At 43.5% G+C, this 20,636-nt stretch overlaps 1 protein-coding gene across 1 annotated transcript in view; it reads right to left on the bottom strand.

Annotated features, from left to right (window-relative positions):
- Positions 1–20,636, bottom strand: part of RPS6KA3 (ribosomal protein S6 kinase A3) — a 1,945,113-nt gene that overhangs the window by 585,619 nt on the left and 1,338,858 nt on the right. Inside the window, exons 15-16 of the mRNA XM_044072275.1 lie at positions 18,221–18,343; positions 6,372–6,461 (exon numbers count right to left, since the gene is read on the bottom strand). Of these exons, the coding sequence (XP_043928210.1) occupies positions 6,372–6,461; positions 18,221–18,343 (213 nt within the window). The remainder of the gene's footprint in view (positions 1–6,371; positions 6,462–18,220; positions 18,344–20,636) is intronic.

Here is a 20,636-nt window from a genome sequence, read left to right on the forward strand (position 1 = left end):
ATTCCTGCCTGATGGGAATGCGTAAATATGCCTCCTTTAAATCCAAAGTTACCATCCATGCATCTTTGGACAGCACTGGAAGTAGCTGCTGTAGAGTAAGCATCTTGAATTTTGGAATCTCTAGAAAGGTGTTCAAGACTGACAGATCCAGAATGGGTCTCCATGAGTTTTGCTTCCTGGGGACTAGAAAGAGCCTTGAGTAAAAACCCTGTCCCATCTCTGAAAGTGGAACCGGTTCTATTGCTTTCATGGCCAAAAGAGCTTCCACCTGGTTTAAGGCCTCTGTCCATTGATGTTTTGGAAGGTCTGGCCATCCGCTTGGCCTTGGCAGGATATGAAAATGGAATTTGTAACCTCTTAAAACCACATCCAGAACCCACTTGTCTTGGGTTATATGAGTCCAATTTTGATAAAGAGAGAGTTTTCCTCCGAGAGGGGCTTCCAGGCAAGAAGTTCCTGCAGCCCAACAGAGGGAGTCATTGAGTTTGTTTCCTATGAGTTTGTGATCTGTCCTCTCCTCCCCTAGGGGTGGAAGCAGTCCACTGTCTTGGTCTATAAGAAGCTTGTGTTTGAGACCTTCCTCTGGAGCGTCTAATATCTACCCCTCTGAGGCCTGTCTGAAGTGGGAAAGGACCAATTTTTAGAAGGCCAATTCCTGCTAAATCTTGGTGGCTGTACTTGTAAGAAATCTTTAACTGTTTGCATGGATTTCGCCTTATCCTCCATCTTTTTAATCACCTCTTCAGCTTTTGATCCAAACAAAACATTATGCTGAACAGGAGCATCCAATAATTTAGCTTTTACTTGTTCTGGCAAATTTTGTTCCTTTAGCCATGCATGCTTTCTAATGACTGTGCCGGAGGCAGCAGCCCTACAAGAAGCCTCCAAGGCATCAAATCCACAGTGTAAACCATGCTTCCCAACTTGTTCAGTGGCATGCAGTAAGTCATGTAATTCCTTATCATCTGCACAGGCAGAAATGGAAGTAAGCTTTTGTTTTAAAACAGACAAGAGAAATTGCTGGTATTTCAGCATATGAAACTGACAGTTTAAAGTCCTAATGGACAAAGTAGCAGAAGTGTACACTTTTTTGCCCCATCTTTCTAAAGATCTAGAATCCTTTTCAGTGGGAATGGGATTTTTAGCAGAAGCGGCCTTAACTCCCTTAGGACCCTGAGAAATGGTTTCAGGGTCAGCAGAAGGGTTCTTTTATAAAAACTGGTGGGAATCAGGAACCCTGTAATATCTATCAGGCTTAACGGGAGCAGGAGGAAAAGAGTCAGGGGTTAAGTTAGCCTCTGAAAAAGCATCATCCACAATATCCAAAACAGGAGGAATAGCCAGGGGTCTATGTTGGGGGGAGAAGAAGAAAATCCCTTAGTCTTTTCCTAGATTCCGAATACTCCTGTCCTTCCCAGTGGAAATGTTCCCTCATTTCATGCAAAGTTTCCCCAAAAGAGAAATCCTCAGGGGGAGAAGCTGAAGGAATGGATTCCTTAGCATCAGAATCCTCATAAGGAGGGAAAGAATATTCCTGGTCAGAAGAAGAAACTGAAGAAACAGAAGCCTGATCAGAGGAATCATAATAAACATCCTGCCTTGGCCTTTTATCTGGAGGGGGATGAGAACCCCTAATCATAGTAAGTAAATCCTCCGCCATCTTGAGTAACTGTTTCTGTGACTTGGGAGCCGGTTCAGAAGAGGCCTGAGTTGCAGTCTTTGATTTAGAAGGAGTCTTTGCCTTTGTCTTTGGCTTTGCCTTTATTAGAAGCTGAGTAGGCCTGAAAACCCCTTCGGAAGCCGGTACCTGCACAGTGGCTCCGGACCCATCCGAAGGAGCATTGTCCGAAGGTCCTGCAATAGAAATATTTAAAGGCCTGGTTGGCTCCTCATGAGAGTCCGTTTCGGCCATCGGTTCTGAAATGGCCGACGACAGGGGCTGCAAAAGCGCCTCACTACGACGGCTGAACCTGAAGCTGGCTCCGTTTGTGCGCTATCATCAGATTTGGACCTCGGAGGCCTGTCTTTATCCTTGCGACGTTTGTGAACTTCGGTAGCCGGAACCGTATCCGATGACATTTTGTAGTTAAAGTGTCTACCGAAGTAATGAAAAGCAAAATCGTACCTTCGTTTAATTGTACGTTGATTGAATCTAACACAAAACCGACAACTAGCTATGTCGTGGTCAGGGCCTAAGCAAGGAATACAGTAAGAATGAAAATCCTTATGAGGTATTTGCTTCCCACATGAAATACAATTAATAACTTTTTCTGACATCGGACTGGAGCAAGAAAAAGTTTCCCCAACGGGGTACTTAGCTTTGAGTGGAGAAGAAAGTCTTCGGACTGAAGTTTATTCAGAAAAAATAGTCAGGAGTCAGCCGACCGGCACTTGCGAACTGCTGTCACCGCACGGCAAGAAAGACTGGAGAAGATGGCGTCGGCTGTCAGCTTTGTACTCCTAGCGCTCTGACGTCAGGGAGCATGGTTGAACAGCCGACGCCGGACCCAGACTTTGGGATTCTGGCCGACCGAGGACTGCCTGCCGGCAGGGGAGAACCCTACAGTCATGACTGCAACAGTGAAACACGATGAACATCAGAAGGTGGGCAAACTCAAATGTTATGGTGACAGAGACCCTCCCTAAAGAGCATGAAGGATACTGCCAGTATGTATACTACTGACACTTTGTTCATCACTTCTATAAAAAGGTTATAGACACTTCTGGAATCAAAATATGACAAGCAGCCGTACCATTTCCCCAGTCAATTACAGCAGGCTACTCTCATTCCCGCTTTACTGCATATCTTTTAAAAAACTAACATTCCAGACAAACAACCCAAATAACCTTTTCTCCATATCAAATTTAAATTTTAGGATTCCCAAATCATCATCTTTACAGTTTTATCTAGCCTGAGTGTCGAAATGCCTTCTGGCTTATCAGAAACTGATTGAAACATGAGCGCTGGAACCATAGAGCGAGGGGTGAGGGGTGCCTCCCCACTTTTGCAGATCATCTATACCTCTCAACTGGCTGATATTACAAATTATTTTCGTTTTCTGCTCCTCCCAACTGTCCGGGATGACATCAGCTCATCAGTTGAGCTTGTGGCGCGTGTTTCCGGGTTTCCGGCTGGTTTTTGCGAGCAGGAACGGACAGGATTTATTTTCGGAAGCTGCCTGCTGCCGGAGGATGGAGTCTGGACTGTTATTTTCAGAGTGAGTAAGCTGCTGCCGGAGTCTGCACTGTTATTTTTTTTTCAGAGTGAGTAAGGCTACTACCTTAGTGATTATCTATAAAAGTTAATGCATACTTTTTTAGATGTGTGGGTTGTGTTTGTGAGTATGCAGTGGATATCGGTAGCATGTTGTAGTGCAGATGATTAGAGAGAGAAGGCTGTGTTTCCAGTTTCTTAGCAGTTGGGGAGGGCTTATTTCAATTGCTATGTGCGTGTGTGTGTGTGTGTGTGTGTGTGTGTGTGTGTGTGTGTGTGTGTGTGTGTGTGTGTGTGTGTGTGTGTGTGTGTGCGCGTGTTTAATACAGGAGGGGAGGCAGAGAAGTGGGTAGAGAACAGTTAGTATGGAGGTAATGATACAGTGAGGGAAGGCTGGGGAATTAGGGTGAGAAAAAAGCAAAGCAGGCTACAGCTCTTTAGCCAGTGGAAGGTAATCAGTTCAAACACGCTTAATGCAAGCAATACTGAAGGTGTTAGTTATTGCACAGGTAGGTGCTATAGGAATTGCTTCTGACTCTGTAATGAATTTACAGAGAAGGTGACACTCCTTTCTAGAATGCTGCTTACACTAATAAAGTTATGCATTCCTGCTGCATGTGAAAAGATTTCTACTCAGCGCTGCTGTTATTATGTAAGCTGCAGTAGCATCTCAGTTTAATGGGGAAGGGGAAAACCATGAATGCTCACAAAGAGTTCAGAAGGAATTACAAAGTCAGCCATTTTTGGAGTAAGTGTGCAAGGCTTTGAACATAGTGTTGACTGTGCAGTAAATTAAAAGGAGTCAGTTGTCCTAGAGACAACTTGAGTCAGTTGAAGCTTGGATGTGCCAAAGATATCAACCTAATTCCAAAGCTATCCAAAAAGAGGGTAAACGAAACAGCAGAAATTCTGGAAAAAGTGTAACAAAATCCGAAAAAGGAGAATATAGGAGGAAGTATCAGATATAAAGCAAGGAAAATGTAGCAATTCTGATCAGACTTAAAATGAACTTTTATGAGCAGGGTCAGAATGCAGCAAACAAAACGTTCAGATGTCTTGTTTGAGGACTGTACTCAGAAAATAAGGTAGACTTGATACCACTGTACCAGGCAGAATTGATGCTACAGCTGGAATAGAGTATGCATGTCTGGAACCATTTTAAAGTATATCAGAATATTGGAACGTTTTCAAGGAAAATGCATTGAAGAGTAAGAAGGATGGAGGGAAAAAGGTGTGAACTTAAAATGGAAAAGATTTTTCTGTGGTTAAGAGGCAAATGCTGTGGTCAGCAAATAAAGATTAAGGGAACTGGGATTCATCTGAGGAAAGAAGATATGGAGGAGATATTACATGGTGTACTTTACAGGGGCAGGAAAGTATGAGGAAATTTCACTCGGCAGGAAAGGAAGGGAGAGTCATAATGCAGTGGAAATTAATATTTCTTTGGGTAGGGGGACAGTATTTGCTGATAGGGAGGTTTGTTGGCTCACTAAACATATATCCAGAATCTACTGTATCATTTAAAAAGCTTGGGATAAATGGAAAATGCAAGAGGTACAACAGAAAAAAAAGTAAAAACAAAAAAGAAAGCTTTAACCAGTAAGTGTCTATTGAGGTGAAAAAAATCACTCTGTACTGCACAACTTATACGCAAGAGCATGGCATCCAAGTCCAAGGAGGTCATTTCTCCACTGCACTCAGTTCTCATCACACCAGTCATCGAGTACAATGCACCCTTCAGCGTGTACCTGATCAGGCACATTCAACAGTTTGAGAGACGACAGAGGTTCCTTACAAAAATAATACAGGGAGTAAAGAACAAGTCTTACGTGGACAGTCTCAGAACCCTTATCCCTGTACTTGGTCTCCTACAGACTGCTGCACATTGATCTATGCCTAGCCTGCAAGCCATCCCATAATCCCACACATCCGCAACACAAATAGCACCAGAAATAACCTGTTCTGAGGACCTAAACCTCATCTACACCATCAACAGGACATGTTGGAGGGACTTCTATGTGTCTCAAAAATTTCCCCATTTCTGGAATAGGCTTCCCATCCATGTGAAGCAAAGCTGAGCCCAATCCCTATTTTGGCACCAATGACCCCAATGGACAGGGCCAGCCTGTGAATGCTTGATGTGTACAAACCTATATCATAACCATAAAATTCCTTGGGGTACTGACGTGTCAGTAATACTTTGGTAAATTTGGGTTCAATTTGACTAGGCTTAAATGGCTTTTAGGCTGGTAGCCTAGTAACCACCTATGAACCTATAATAGTGACTGCCACACCTGCTCTAAATCTTTGAATGAAAAATTCCTCTTACTTACACACACACACACACACACACACACACACACACACACACACACACACACAAATGCAATTTGTAAATTGTTCTTTCAATTTCCCCTCATGCCACTAATGGATAGAGGCAGTTCCTAAATGCTGCATCCCTTACATGGCCCCTCAAATTATCTAGGGTATGATCACAGTTGTTCTCACTAGGGCTAATATGCAATTATCAGCCATTGGGATAACCAAGACCAATCAGAAAATGTTAATTCAAGCACCAAAAGGGAATTGGCTAAGTTTAAAATGTCCTCCAAGTGAACTTATGTTGTGGTAACAAATATATATAAAAAATTACCCTTTTTAGTTCACTAAGTGCCCCTGTCACCCCCCCCCCCCCAAAGTCTTTAACAGCTTCCGGCTCCTATGGATAAAAACATTGCAAAACTGGAAATGTCAGCTTCCACCATATTTTTGAAATTAACTCCTACCGAGATACAAACGAACTGGAAATGTAGTTTAGGTCCTTGCAAGGATCATAGTTAGTATTCCCTACTTGCATTCCCTTGACTATTTAGGCTACCAACATACTAACAAATCAGAGCAATTTGAAAACAGATAGTGTTATTTATGCTCATGCGCAGTAGTCGTTTTTCCCTACAATTATGGCACACAGTAAGACATTTAATACATAATAAAATCTTAAGCGTTTGTTTCATTTGCCCTTCTGATGCATTATTAAACCACTGCAAACATTTCATGCAGGAAGGCAGTAATTTTGCAATGAAAGAAAATTGTACAGAGACCGCTCAACACTCGTAGCCAGTGCACAGACCGTTACATTTTAGCTTACTATACTCACATCCTTTAGAGTGATGATATTGGGATGCTGTCCATATCGAAGCAAAATTTCAATCTCTTCTGATGGATCTCTTTTGCTCTTGTCAATTATCTAAAACAATCAAGTAACATAAAATATCACTCATGGCACAAAGGCTCATTTGCAATGAAATTCTCTATGCAAATAAAGCTGAGAAAATTAGATTTATCATTATACAAATGTTTTACAAATTTTATTAATGTGAATAATATTAAGTTAGCCAAACTCTGCAAATGTAAGTAAAACACTGGCACATATCCTTACTTATTCTTTGGTAGAAGAGGGAAAGCTGTCTGGAGTAAACTAAACTAATGGGAAAAAAACAAAGGCAACTAATAGAGTTCCCCACAGGTACTTATCAGTCTTGCTTTTAGACTAAGACTGTTAGGTGAGTGGCAATTTGAACTAATAAGCAAAAAAGTGGTACACACAGGAAGTTAAAAGGATAACTTTTAAAATTTTCCAAAAATTCAACTAACAAGAAGACCAAAGATGACAAAACTAGAGAAAAATGTACAAACAAAGGAGAATACACAAACTGCAAAAACACAGTTCATGTAGTCTGTGAAAACTTTATACAGGGAATGCTGACAATGAAGTTTAATTAAACTAAACTAAACTATGACTTGGAAAAGAAAAGTAAATTAAAAGTTTTTTTTCTGTTTTCCAAGAAAGTCATTAGCATCCGTGATGTCTGCAGTTTATTGTGCAACAGACATGGCAGTGGAAAGAGAACATCCTCAGAAAGCCTCTACTTCAGGACTATCCTGAAAAATGATCACAGAAGTTCTGCATGTTATAGTAATGTCCTGACATCACCCAGATAATTTGAGCTCGAATAGTGCCTATTAGTGCTGGCACGATGGAAAACTAGAGTAATGTGGCTTTGCTGGCCCACCCCCTTCCTTGAGGGGGGTCAAGGTACATGCCTAGGAGCTCATTCCCATGGTAGACTCCCTGATGAAGACTGGAATTCACATAATAGAACTGGATTTGTTTGACAAAGGGCAGTCATGAGGATTACATCACTTGTAGTAACAAGTGCCATGCCCTCACCAATACACTCATGGCATGACAATCCCTGAGTGACATGCATAGTGGGGTTAAGAAGCCAGAGCAAAATATCTCAAAACATCCCTTATGGCTGCCTGAACAATGCTCTCCTCCCGGCTGACCCTTGCACCTGTGATGGGGTACAAATGGGCCAGCTGGCTAAAACAGGTATGGATAACTGGGAAGGTAGAAGGGAAAGAGTAGTTTACAAAAGGTACTCATGCAAAATGGAAGAGTTGGCAATTTTAGTGTATCAGTTTTATTGATAAATGCTCAAGAAATGTCTTTTGCATCTGGATTGGAAAGTGTGGTGCCTCTTGTCACTCCCTCCCAGAAAGTGGGCTGATGCTTCTTTAGGTAGTTGTTCAACAGCATCAGATTAAAATACTTGCATGCTTATTGTAAATGAGGAAATTCTAGGGCAATTTCAGCACTCACCGAGTATACTGTACTAATTATGCATCTTCTGTGTTTTACAGTAAAAACTACTACAGGAGTATGTGAAATCAGTAATGTAATCTATGGTTGATGGACAAATAGTGATGGTGACATAAAGGGCATCCAATCTTTCTGCAGCTTTGGCCTGTTCTAACAAATTGCCGTTGAAATATGTTACTGTAGCAGGAGATAGCTCCCAAGGCAGAAAATAAATTAAAGATAATGAATAAATATGGGAATAAGTAGTAGGATCAGTAGTAATAGTAGCAGAAGAATGCAGCATGGTCTGCATAACTTGGCAACACAATTCATATATACTGTTCTATATAAAAGATGGGTAAGTGACAGAGACAAACAAGAATGAGCAAAAACAGTACAGATCTTCATAGCAGAAATTAACTAACTATACAAATATACTTAAAGGGACAGAAACTGCCAATTGGGAAAGAAGTTTACTATAACATATCTGATATGCATTTACAGAATTTCCTAAATATATAAAAAAGAAGATATGTACTCACCATAATGTTCCATCTGAGTAGGTAAACTTCATTTGTCAGCAACCTGTGGGTATCGGATCCATATCAGATCCGAGCCGGCAGCTTCAAACAGCTAAGATCCGAGCTCCAAGCTCCTCCCCTTTACCCATAATCCCCTGCCATCCCTCTCTGACCTCAGATCGAGTTTGCTATAGTAAAACAGCATATTACAACAAAAGATCACCTGCAACTCCTAACCTGGTGTTATCTGGAGAAAAGGACAAGGAATCCTTCTAGGACGCACTATAGGTTAGGGGGATGGAGGGGGGGGGTTGGTTGCTGACAAATGAAGTTTACCTACTCAGATGGAATGTTATGGTGAGTACATAACTTCTTTATCTGAAGTAGTTAACTTCATTTGTCCATCAACCTGTGGGACAGAGTCCCCAGCTACCCAAACTTGGGGGGGGGGGGTCCTCATTGAAGGATATTCCGAAGCACTGCAGAGCCAAAGGATGCTCTCCCTCTGGAAATTAGATCCAACTTGTAATGGTTAATGAAAGTATGGGATGAAGCCCAAGTGGCTGCTGAACAAATGTCGTCCAAGGAGACTCTGAGCAAAAGGCAACAGAAGTAGAGATCGATTGGGTAGAATGAGCGTGGACTCTTTCAGGTTCAGGTCTACCGGAACTCTTATATGCAAGAAGTATACACTGGGAAATCCATCTGGACAATGTAACTTTTGATACTGGTTTGCCCAAAGCGGGTCTTGCAAAGGATACAAAGAGTTGCTCAGATTGCCCATGTTCAGCGGTCCTGTGCAAGTAGAATCTCAATTGCCTATGTATGTCCAGAGAATGTAATTTGTATTCACCCTTGTTTTGATAATTTGGAAAGAAAACTGGTAAATTAATAGACTGATTAATATTGGGCTCAGAAGCAACTTTGGGTAGAAAGGAGGGATTGGTCCTGAGGGAAACTCTATCTTTATGGAAGACCAAGTACGGTGGCTTGGCGCAAAGGGCGTGAAGCTCTGAAACCCTTCTAGCCGAAGTGATAGCAATGAGAAAGGCAGTCTTCCAAGATAAGTATTTCAGATCCACCGAGGCTGCGGGTTCAAACAGAGGGCCGGTCAAGGACTGGAGAACAAGAGTTAAATCCTGTGGAGGGACTGCGTCTTTCACTGGAGGCCTTAAGAGGAAGGTGCCTTTTAAGAAAGTCTTACATAATCTGGAAGATGCTAAGGAACCGAGGTCACTTCCCATATGATAATGGGAAATTGCAGCTAACTGGACTTTGACCGTGGAAGAGCTAGCACCTTGGTCGAATAAGGTCGACAAAAATTCTAACACCGCTGGTATGGGAGCTGTAAAGGGATCCAAATTTCTATGTTCCACTCAGATAGTAAAGCGTTTCCATTTGCTGTTATAAACCTTTCTTGTAGTAGGTTTATGAGCGGCCACTAAAATAGCCTTAACAGGGGACGAGATACCGGGAAGTCCTAACTATTACTGGAACTGGATCAGCCAAGCAGTGAGCTTGAGGTTGTCCAGGTTCGGAGTTGGTAAACACAATGGGTGAGAGATCAGATCCGGGGTGGGATCTAGAATCCATGGAGGATTCACTAGATGAGACCACAGACATGGGAACCACGTTTGAAAAGGCCAGAATGGGGCTATGAGGATTACTCTGCTCCCCAACCGACGGGCTTTCTGCAAGAATTTTAGCATTAGGGGAAGAGGGTGATAAGCATAAAGTAGACAGGATGGCAAAACATGCACCAGAGTGTCTCTGAGGGATTCCCCCGGTGGGGGAATTAGAGCGAAGTAGTCGCTGCACTTTACGTTCGAAGGAAACGCGAAGAGATTGCAGCAAGGTTGACCCCACTTGAGGAAGATTTGCTTCGCTATTCTGGGGTTCAGAGACCACTCATACGGCGAGAGGATAACCCGACTCAGCCTGTCTGCCAAGATGTTTGACCGACCCGGAATATGCGTCGCTATGAGAAAGCGGTTGGTGGAGATCACCCATTCCCAAACTCTCATGGCCTCTCGACAAAGTGGGTAGGATGTGGTTCCCCCCTGTTTGTTGATATACCAGACCACTGACATATTGTCTGTCTGAATTGCAACTGTCCCTAAGGGAAGAAGGGCTTGGAGTGCTTGCAACGCCAAAAGCACCGCTCTCATCTCTAGGACACTGATATGCAATAAGGTCTCTGAATGGGTCCACATGCCCTGGACAGTTCTGCCCATACAGTGCCCCCCCACCCTAGGCGAGAAGCATCAGTGGTCACCGTGGTTAGAGGCGGGGACATAGAAAAGGGGCGCCCTATCTGAAGGTCCGGTGATTGGAGCCACCAGAGCAGGGAATTCCTGCAAGCCCTGCTGAGGGGGATAGGTGCACTCAGCGGGCGTAGCAGGATGGACCATTGGACCTGCAAGGTCCACTGTAGTACTCTCATGTTCAAGCACGCTAAAGGTAGCAGATTGATCGTGGCCGCCATGGAAACTAGAGCCCTCAGAACCAATTCCGCTGGAGGAGCTGAGGATTGTAAAAGGGCCAGTATGTGGAGCATCAGGGTACGAATCCAGTCCGGAGTTAAGAAGACTCTCAATAGGTTTGTGTCTAATCTGGCTCCTATGAAGTCTAAGATCTGGGTTGGATGAAGGGAAGATTTGTTGAGGTTGATCGTGATTCTCAGGTAGGAGGCCAGGTGGAGGAAGTAATCTCTGGCTGAACATAGTAGATGCCTGTTGGGGGTGGTCAGGAGTCAATCGTCCAGGTAGGGAAAGACCTGTATACCCTGGAGTCTCAGGCGGGCCACTACTACTGCCAAAACTTTGGTGAACACCCTGGGGGCTGTGGTGAGACCAAATTGGAGGGCCCTGAACTGGTAGTGACTGGCTCCTAGCCGGAAACGGAGAAACCTTCTGGACCATCTGTCCATCAATATGTGGTAGTACGCATCCTTGAGGTCTGTTGAGCACATCCAGTTGTTCTCCTGTACTAGGGGGAGAATGGATTGAATGGTGACCATCCGGAACTTTTCTTTGGCCACTGACAGGTTTAGTAAGGACAGGTCGAGGATTGGCCTCAAGTCCCCCGTCTTTTTTGGCACCAGAAAGAACCTGGAGTAGAAGCCCGATCCGGACTGGCCTACGGGGACACTCTGGATCACTTTTTTTCTAGCAGCTGCTTTATTTCTGCAGCTGCTGCCTCCCTTTGATTGGGTGGGACATCAGGGAGGCTCTGGGGTCTGGGCGGGGGGGATTCAGAAAGGGGATTTTGTAACCTCTGGATATGATTTGAAGCACCCAGCGATCTGTTGTAATGGACTCACAAACTGCTAGGTGCCTTGAGAAATGCCCCCCGACTGCCTCCAGAGTGGAACAGTTGGGTAACCCTTCAGGGCTGCTGTGCGGGCCGATCCGAAAAGGGTTATCTCGACCCGAAATTCTTCGGTCTCCCTCTGTCTCTGGGCCGGCGACCACCTTGTCCTCCTCTGCCTCATAAGGACGAGGGGTCCGAAACGGGACTGTTGAGACTTCCGGAACCACATCTTCTTCTGTCCCCTTTGGTTCCTGGTGAAGGGCCTCTGGGAAGCCGAGAAGCGGACTCCAACGGCAGATGTCTTCCCGGCTTTCTCTCTCTGGACAAGCATGTCGCAGACGGTCTTGCCATAAAGCGAAGAACCGTCAAAAGGGGCATTTGCGAAGGACGCCTTGAAGGTTTCTGCAAAGTCGCAGAGGTGGAGCCAAGCGTGTAGTTTCAAAACAACGCCCGCTCCACTAGCTCTAGCGGCTCCTTCCGTAGCATGGGAGAGGAGCCGCATAGAAGTGTTCGAGATGGACTTGAGAGTGGCCATTCGAGCTGAGAACACCTTCTTATCCTCAGTCGACATGGACTCTGGGGGCGACCCGGCGTATTCCTTGATGAGATCCCGATGGAGTCGTATGACGTGTGCCATATAGTTCAGCGACCTCACCGCGAAGGTAGCTGAAGCGAACATCCGCTTCCCCAGGCGGTCCATCGTCTGAGACTCCTTGTCGGGAGAATGGACCGAGGAACTCTCCTGGGCTAGTTCCCTCTTGGTGGCAGCCGCCACCAACATGGTATCTACAGGAGCACCCTTGCTCCATACCGCCCCATCAGTGGGTGGGGGGGGCTAAGTATTTTATCCGGTCTCTTTGGAATGGACTCAACAGTGTCCGGTTCCTTCCATGCCCTGGTAGTGATGACATCTACCAGGGGATCGGCGGGAGGGGACACCCAAGAGGTAGATGGGCCTGCATCAAATGCCTCCAGGAACACAGACTCATCCGAGGAAGGCTTTTGGGCTGACCATCCCCCTCTAATTCGAAGCATTTCCATAATGTCTCCGAAGGAGACGTCCTTGGGGGGGGTGACCTTGGGGAACCTTCCCTTTCCTCTAAGTCCGTGTCTTCTGTCAAAGACTCAGGTGAGTCCAAGTGCCTCCTCTTGCACTTACGTTTGTGAGGGACCTCCTCGGGGGGGCTGTCCGAAGAGGCCTCACCAACCACATCTTGTTCCTCTAAGGGAACCACCTGGGATGTACGCACAAGCTGTCCCTGGGGCCGGGTGATGGAAGGTAGGCCCGTCTGAGACAGAGTGCAGGGTTGATCTGTAGTCGGGACCTGGGGCCTGGAATCCCTTGACAATACCCTCTCCACTACATCGAACGCCGAGGGAGAACTGCTCTCTCTAGGATCCGTGAACAGCCCCCTCGGATCCGATGTGTGGATCGGGGCCAGCGCCGAAGCAATCAGATCCGAAGGGCCAGTATGCTCCGACCAAGATGGAGCTGAAGACACACTGACCCCTCCGGATCCGAAGCTCAGCTCTCGGCTCCGAGAGCTCAGATCCAAAAAGGGACCCGACAAACTCGAGGGTGCGGTCGGAGCCAAAGTACGAAGCACTATCGGCGCTGAACCTCCCCCGGCTCCTATGCAACCCAGATCCGAAGGCTCCGAACCCCGAAAGTGGGTCGGAGAAGGAGCAATCGGGGCAAAAAAGGGGGCCGAGCTCCCCCCCCCAGAAGGGGGGGGAGGCATGAACACTCCCATCTGCAGCTGGGCCTGGAGGAACCTATGCATCATCCGTTCCATATCTACATCAGACAAGCTTCAGGTGGACCTAGAGGAGACCACCGAGGCGGGCCGGGAGTGCCGCCTCGATGACCTCGAAGGCAACTGGGTCTCCTCCTCTGGCTCTGGGGAGAAACGAGGTGAATGGAGCCGGGAAGGAGAAGGCCTGGAAGCCCTGGGAGAAGCAGCTTGTTTAGCCGGCGGAGCCGAGGAGGAAGACTCGTCCCGCCGCTTGTGGTGTCTTTCCTTCTTCTTCTCCCACCTAGCATCCCTCTCCTCCTGGCCTAAGGTGGGAGGTTGAGTCCTGGCCAGTGGAGCAGGGGTGGAAGGGGGCACTGCTGCGGCAGGTGCCACCAAGGGAGAGGAGGTCGAAGCCGAATCTGGGGGCAAAAGTCCCGCCAGAATCAGCTTCGATCTCCTGTCCTTTAGAGCCCTGGGGTTGAAGGCTGCACAAATGCTGCAGCCTGAGGAAAGGTGGTCACCCCCAGGGCAAATAACACGCCGAGTGTGGCCATCTGTCGGGGATAGCTAATGGCCACACTCAGTGCATTTAGAGAAAAAGGTTTTTGGGGCCTCAGACATAGTTAAGCTAAAAAAACAACACAAGGCCCAACACACACGGGGAGGAAAGAACTACACTAAAAATTAACCAGATAACAATATTAAAACTAAAAGGTTTTTAATACAAGGGCAACACACAAAACAACAAGCAATATTACACTACAGAAAAATTAGAAAAGCAATATTTTTCTCACAGAACGACTAACTCCAACGTCTGGAACTCGTTCAAAGCTGTTGAGTCAACCGCGGCAAACGAGATCTGAGGTCAGAGATGGATGGCAGGGGATTGTGGGTAAAGGGGAGGAGCTCGGAGCTTAGCTGTTTGAAGCTGCCGGCTCGGATCCGATATGGATCCGATACCCACAGGTTGATGGACAAATGAAGTTAACTACTTCAGATCAACCTTTTAGACCACTTAGACCAGCTGCAATTATTTTGAGAGAAATCCAGAAGAGAAAAATGGTACTGCCAGAAAGTGGCACTACGAAGGGAGGTGTTAAATTTGTAAAGAAAGTACAAAATTATGAAGCTGGTTCAAAGAAAATATATATGCACTACACCAGCTGCCCCTATGAGAAGGCCCTCTGCAAATCTCCCTTACTGGCATCCCCAAGCTTAGGAAAACAATGAAAACTCACCTGTTCCCATACTTGGGAATGCACTCATCTCAAGCTGGAATCAAGATGCCATGAGCCAGGCCACAAGTACACTATCAGCACTTGTACTCCCTAGTTTGACCTCCATACAAAAAGTCAGCAGAATTAGAAAGACAAGGATAATATAAAATCATATACCTGCCTGACTTAGAGAAAAGTGCACCTACTGACTGTGGATGGATAAAGTGGCCCAAACAAAGTGAAATGCAGGAAGGTACTAAGTAGCATGTGCAATGCCGCACCTCACACACACAGTTTAACCAATATGGTTAAGTATGCATCTGTTATACTGGGTATACCTGACCCCATCAAAACTCACAATATTGAAGTTGAACTTAATGATCTGAATGTTCTGTATACTTGCACTAGATTAAGAGGTGGCTTGCTTTTAATGCAGAAAGCAATCCACAATCAAAGACTGCTAGTGAATATAGGTATTGAATTCAAATCACAAAGTAGATACCAGGAAAAATATGGATTTGTGGCAGTTCCATGTTATAAGAACAAAATAGGTAGCAGGTCCTTTCATTGTTGTGTCAGCTTTCTGTAGAATGCTATTACCATAAGAAGTACAACAGCAGGTAGTACACTGGTATTCAAGACATTATTAGATGGTTGGGTGGGTGACAGGGCATTTGACCACATACATATAAGCTGCAAGCTCGTGGAAGGCCTTCTATAGGCTAATGAGCTTGATCTAATAAAACACTGAAACAGTGCAATATTCAAAATCAAATGCAACTCAGCTTTCTGAAATACAGAACATTTTGCAAACAATAAGCTAGCTGTACTCTTATACAGCAGCTTTTAGCTGTGCACCAGCATGAGAGCTTCAATGAAAAATACAGAAATGGAATGAAAGAATTTGAATCCAGTGACAGACTCATTTAAGGAGGGGACTAATGCTGGATTGTTCTGATAATGACTCATGTAGCTGAGATAATTAATGATTCCTACCACCAAAAAAGAAAGTCAATGACTTATTTTCTATTCTATCTGAATATACTAAAAATGCTTATCTTGCAGTAAAATGTGTAATAACAAAGGGCATCACTGGCCTTGTTGCTGAAGTATTAAGAATTATTAGTCTACCGTTACAATTCTAAGCAGGTCTTACCCCTGCAGCATAGCATTACAGTCTATAACACTTTTTTGTGTTAAGGACACAACTCAAAAATGTTCTCTGAAGGAATTAAAGTCCTTAAATTTATCCATCAAGAGAAGCACAGCATGTGACAGGGATGCTCCCCCTAAAGCAACTTAAGTTAACCCTTGGGTGCAGATGCCAATGATGAATCACAGGCATAATTTTCTACTGTCAAGTGGACCATCTTCCTAATTGTGATTTTTGGGCAGAATACGAGAACAGTGATGGAACACTGTCAAAATATACACAGGCTCCAGTGGCAAGGTATAAATGAAGGAAACAGAAGTCCTCCTGGCAAAAGGGCCCAAAAGAGGCCACTCATTCCTTTCTGGGACTTTTGAGAGAACTAATCTCTCTTATGGTCTTTGAAAATGCACTACTGCCTAAACAGCATGCTTTGCGGACAAATGGGCACTGTAGGTCCTTCTGTGCATTATCAGCTAAAGGTTTGCTGTAGGGATAGATACTGAAAGGACAGCTTGCATTAGGTTGTGCAACTATTTTATACTTATTTGCATCACCTCCAATCACCAATGTGATGTCAAAGTGAAAGACAGAAGAGCATCAAAATAAAAGATGACGGCAGTTAGACCTACTCAGTGTGAAGAAACCAAATTAAAAAGCCACAGCTACTAACTTATAACCTCTGTCACACAACTTAAAGTCTGTGTGTGTCATATGGGAGGCTGTAAACCGCCAAAAGGGAATAAGAGATCAGGTACCTATGTTGGAATGATCAGAGAACAATACTCATCAGCAACTGACCTTCAATAACTTATAGTATCGGCATCAGACAATCCAAAGGTCACAGGTATGAAACTCAACTGAAGAATTGTACTTGCTTAAGTCCTAAAGAGTACACAACAAAATTAGAGGCTTTTTAAGCCATGTAAGGTAGCCTTTAATTGCCGCATACTTCAAGTAAGATGGTAAAGCAAAGAAAGGAGTTATTTTTACATTTATTCTTATGCTTTTTACTCAATTTTTATTTCTCTCTTTTGTATCTATTTGTTTTCTCAACTCTCTCAAACTTATTTTAAAGTTTTAAAGGGAAAAAATCAAGGGATTTTCGGCTTCTAAGTTTAGAATATACAGTCCATAATACTGTGGCCAACACTGACAAAATGGACACCTAAATGCCTTGCTATGTACTCTTCCAAATTTACTGATAAATTTTGCTATGGATAACAGTAGTTCTACTCTTCTTGACAGCATAGATGAAAAAATACTTGCATTCAGAAAATGCATTTGATTTAGTAAAATATTAAAGGTTAACAACCTGTAACACAAGCCAGTTATAGATGGCAATACATTTTTTTTTACAAAGAAAACTAAGGTTTTCAAACAGCACGATGGGCATTAGTGAGGTTGCACAACCATTTATACTGCTATGGAAACAATAAAACCTATGACACTTGAGATATTACCAAACAAAGGCATGCATACATTAAGAAAACTGGTCAAATTACTCAAAATGTGGTGAGCAAGAAAACACAAGCTATATATAGTAGAATAGGAGGTGATACTGGCTGCAACAACTGCAAAGCCATTACCTCTAACTAGTAAGACATAACAAAAACGATAATGTTTCGTGACGATGATGTGGAAGAGATGAATGGTGATAGGATTAGGGTCATCGCAGTTAATAATGCTGAAACACCATGTACAGGCACTACATTAACTGCACATTTTAACAGCTATTCTCGCTACAGATGTCTTCCTCAGGAAAAAAAAAAGTACAAAGAAGCCACTTCTAAAGATACAGATACCAAAAGCAGCACTCAAACCACCGCAAAGAAGTATCTTAATTCAAGTAACTCATGAACCTGGGAGCAAAGATGCATACAACTCAACGTACGAGCAAATAAATACAACTCAACTCAAGAGCACATAAGGAGTTCTAGGGATGCACATGTAAAACAGACTCATTAGCATTCTTGTGTTTCAAACATGCTGAGGAGAATTAAATGGAAAATCTCACTCTGGCTTTCCAATCTTCCATTACAAGTTCTTGAAAAATAGCACTATGTTTACAAAGGAACTGGAAGCTCCTGCCAGGTTTCATAGTTAGATATATGGTGATGCCAGTAAAGGAGGACAAAAACAGTGCTCATCTTCCTGGAAGTGCTTCTGTAAAAAGAAATATTAAGTATCTTGGCCTATTTGGTGATGCTCTATGAGACAAAAAAAAAAAATCAAGGAAAAAATGTCTGAACAACTAAATACTGGTAATAGTCTTCCCATCTCTGGGACAGGCTGGCTCAAATGTTAAATGTTAACAAAATATCTCTTCCATAAACAACAAGGGAAAGGGGAAATCTAATAAACAAAATGTAAAACTTTGATATAGGTGCTGTAAAACAAGACACAAAAAAGAACCCTGACTCACCTTTACAGCATATTCCATATTTGTACTTTTGTTAACACATCGTTTGCAGATAGAGTAGGAACCTACTCCAATATCTTCTTTAACTTCATATGAATCAGTAAACTGGATACTATTTCTGTGTAACTGCCAAAAAAAAAAGGTTAAAAGCTGAACAATTTAAATAAATATATAACTTAATCTTTCAATATCATGTCTGTACATCACAAATACAAACAATTTTGTCACACAAGATGAGAAAAGGGCACATTTGGTAGTACTCACTAAATCAGCTGATCATCAAAAGGAACATGTGCAGTGCACAGTTTAGGTATATCTATTCTATCTCATGCACTTTTGGACAGTTCTTTTAAATATTAAATCTACACTCACAGAAGACATAATGCCCCTACTTTGGTCATCAGCAGCATTCTTGTTATCAGATTAACAGATGTTTGAACTCAAGGTCCCTATACTCTTCAATTTCAAGTAGATCCGTTATAACACATACATTCCTAACATATCAGATGCTCTACAAGAAACTCTCCTTGATTGGTCTTTGTTTTGGTACTAACTTCCCCACGAGCCAGAATAACGGATTTTTTCCACAGAGAAATAATGCATTAGGGATCCTTGCAACAAAACTGACACATTCCATGATTTAAGGTGCTGGGTATATTAGCATATACGTTGCCCTAGTAGTTCACCCCTTTGCCGTCACTGAGTACCCTTCTTTAAATCAAGAAACAGCAATGGAAATCCAACATGTTATTCTAAAAGTGATGAAAGGTTATACAGTTGCTGGACTTACCAGTAATTTCTGAAGCAGCTGCTAACTGTAGCATAACAACAGGAGACCCTTCTCCTGAAAGATTTGAATCATCAAAGCCAGTTCCTTGATAAAGACTCTATACTGTAGCAATATTAACTCAGAGCAAAATGGAGTCATGTCTTGTGTAGACCCCAGGTACTGAAGTACAAAACACATCCGTCATAAAGAGCGACAATATCCAGACTCTGCATTCAAGGACAAGACCACCCAGAACAATGGACCGCAATCTGGCTCAAGTACAGAATGCATATTGTCAGGGTTGGTGATGCCTCCTCAGTTAAGGAGATGCCTCCATCAGTTAAGGACAAGATGACTAGTGCCATATCCCAATGTTCTATAGTGCCCCCCCCCCCTTTGCATTTATTCTTAAGATCAACACAGACAACAAGGATCTTTGGCTAAGTTCGCCAATAACTGCAGATGGACTGTTGCCATCTAAATGATTCATATTCCCCTTACGTGGAACAAATGCCTACCACCTACTGAATCAATGACATCCCACTCAATGAGTATGCCATCAGAGACCCGGGCACTTGGTTGATGGCTCCCTCTCCTTTGATCAACACACAGCAACTATAATCTGGGAATCCTTCTAGATTTCAAAACTAATCACCAATAACACCACTTCCAAAACCAGAGAATTTACTGTTCCCCAGTACTCTGCCCTGGTTAGACCCATTATAAAATAAAACACATATTTTGGCATGCATCTTAATACACATATAAAAAAAACTTGAAAGACTGCAGAGGTCCCTAACAAAAAGAATCTTGGGCCTCAAAAATCTTAGCTCTTATTAAAGGCTGGTGTCATATTGATACATGGGGGGGGGGGTTCTATAACTTGCTTCTTATGCCTTCTGGGATTCCATTTTCCAAGACCTCCTTTGCCTCGACGTGTCAAACAGTACAGCACATACGAGAACAAGAGAGTGGAATTTACATCACGGAATAAATAAAAACTAAATGAAGAAATAGTTCTATCACCTAGTGCCTTCTCTTGCTCTGGAATAGACTCTTCTTGCATGTCAATTCCCGGTCTGCTTTCAGACATAGCGCAGATATTTGGATGGGTACTCTAAAATATACTCTGGAACTTACAGGCCTTGTCCTCCTTAAAAAGGCTGGTAGAATATGAGGGTAGTTACTGACATGGCCTCTGGTCTTGGTTACTGGTCTAACAGCCTTGTATTTCCTTAATTTAAATGGTGGTTGCAGTTGCCATTTAAGGGAAGTAACTGCAATGCCCATGAATAGAAACTGTTTAATCATAGACTGTTGGTGCTGGAATAACTTATCCAGGAAATGTGCAAAAAGAAGACAATCATATACGTATGAGGAAAATTTTGATCTCTCAGTCTCTGGCATGCTATGATTACTCTTGTGCACTTGGTAAACACTGTGGGGACTCCTGAACTGAGGATGACTGGTTCCAGTCCTGAAATACAGAAAACTCCAAAACCTTCTTGCTGACTGTAATGTGCAGAAAGGTGTCTTTGAAAAAAAAAAATCAGCCTCCTAACACGCAAGGTAAAATACAATACACTGACACATTCTGAAATTTTCTTAAGTGCAGTACTTTAGACAACAGAGAATTAAACTAGTAGAGCT

Source organism: Protopterus annectens, chromosome 5.part0 (genome assembly GCF_019279795.1).
Source record: "Protopterus annectens isolate FY-2018-M chromosome 5.part0, PAN1.0, whole genome shotgun sequence".
NCBI lineage: Eukaryota > Metazoa > Chordata > Ceratodontiformes > Protopteridae > Protopterus > Protopterus annectens.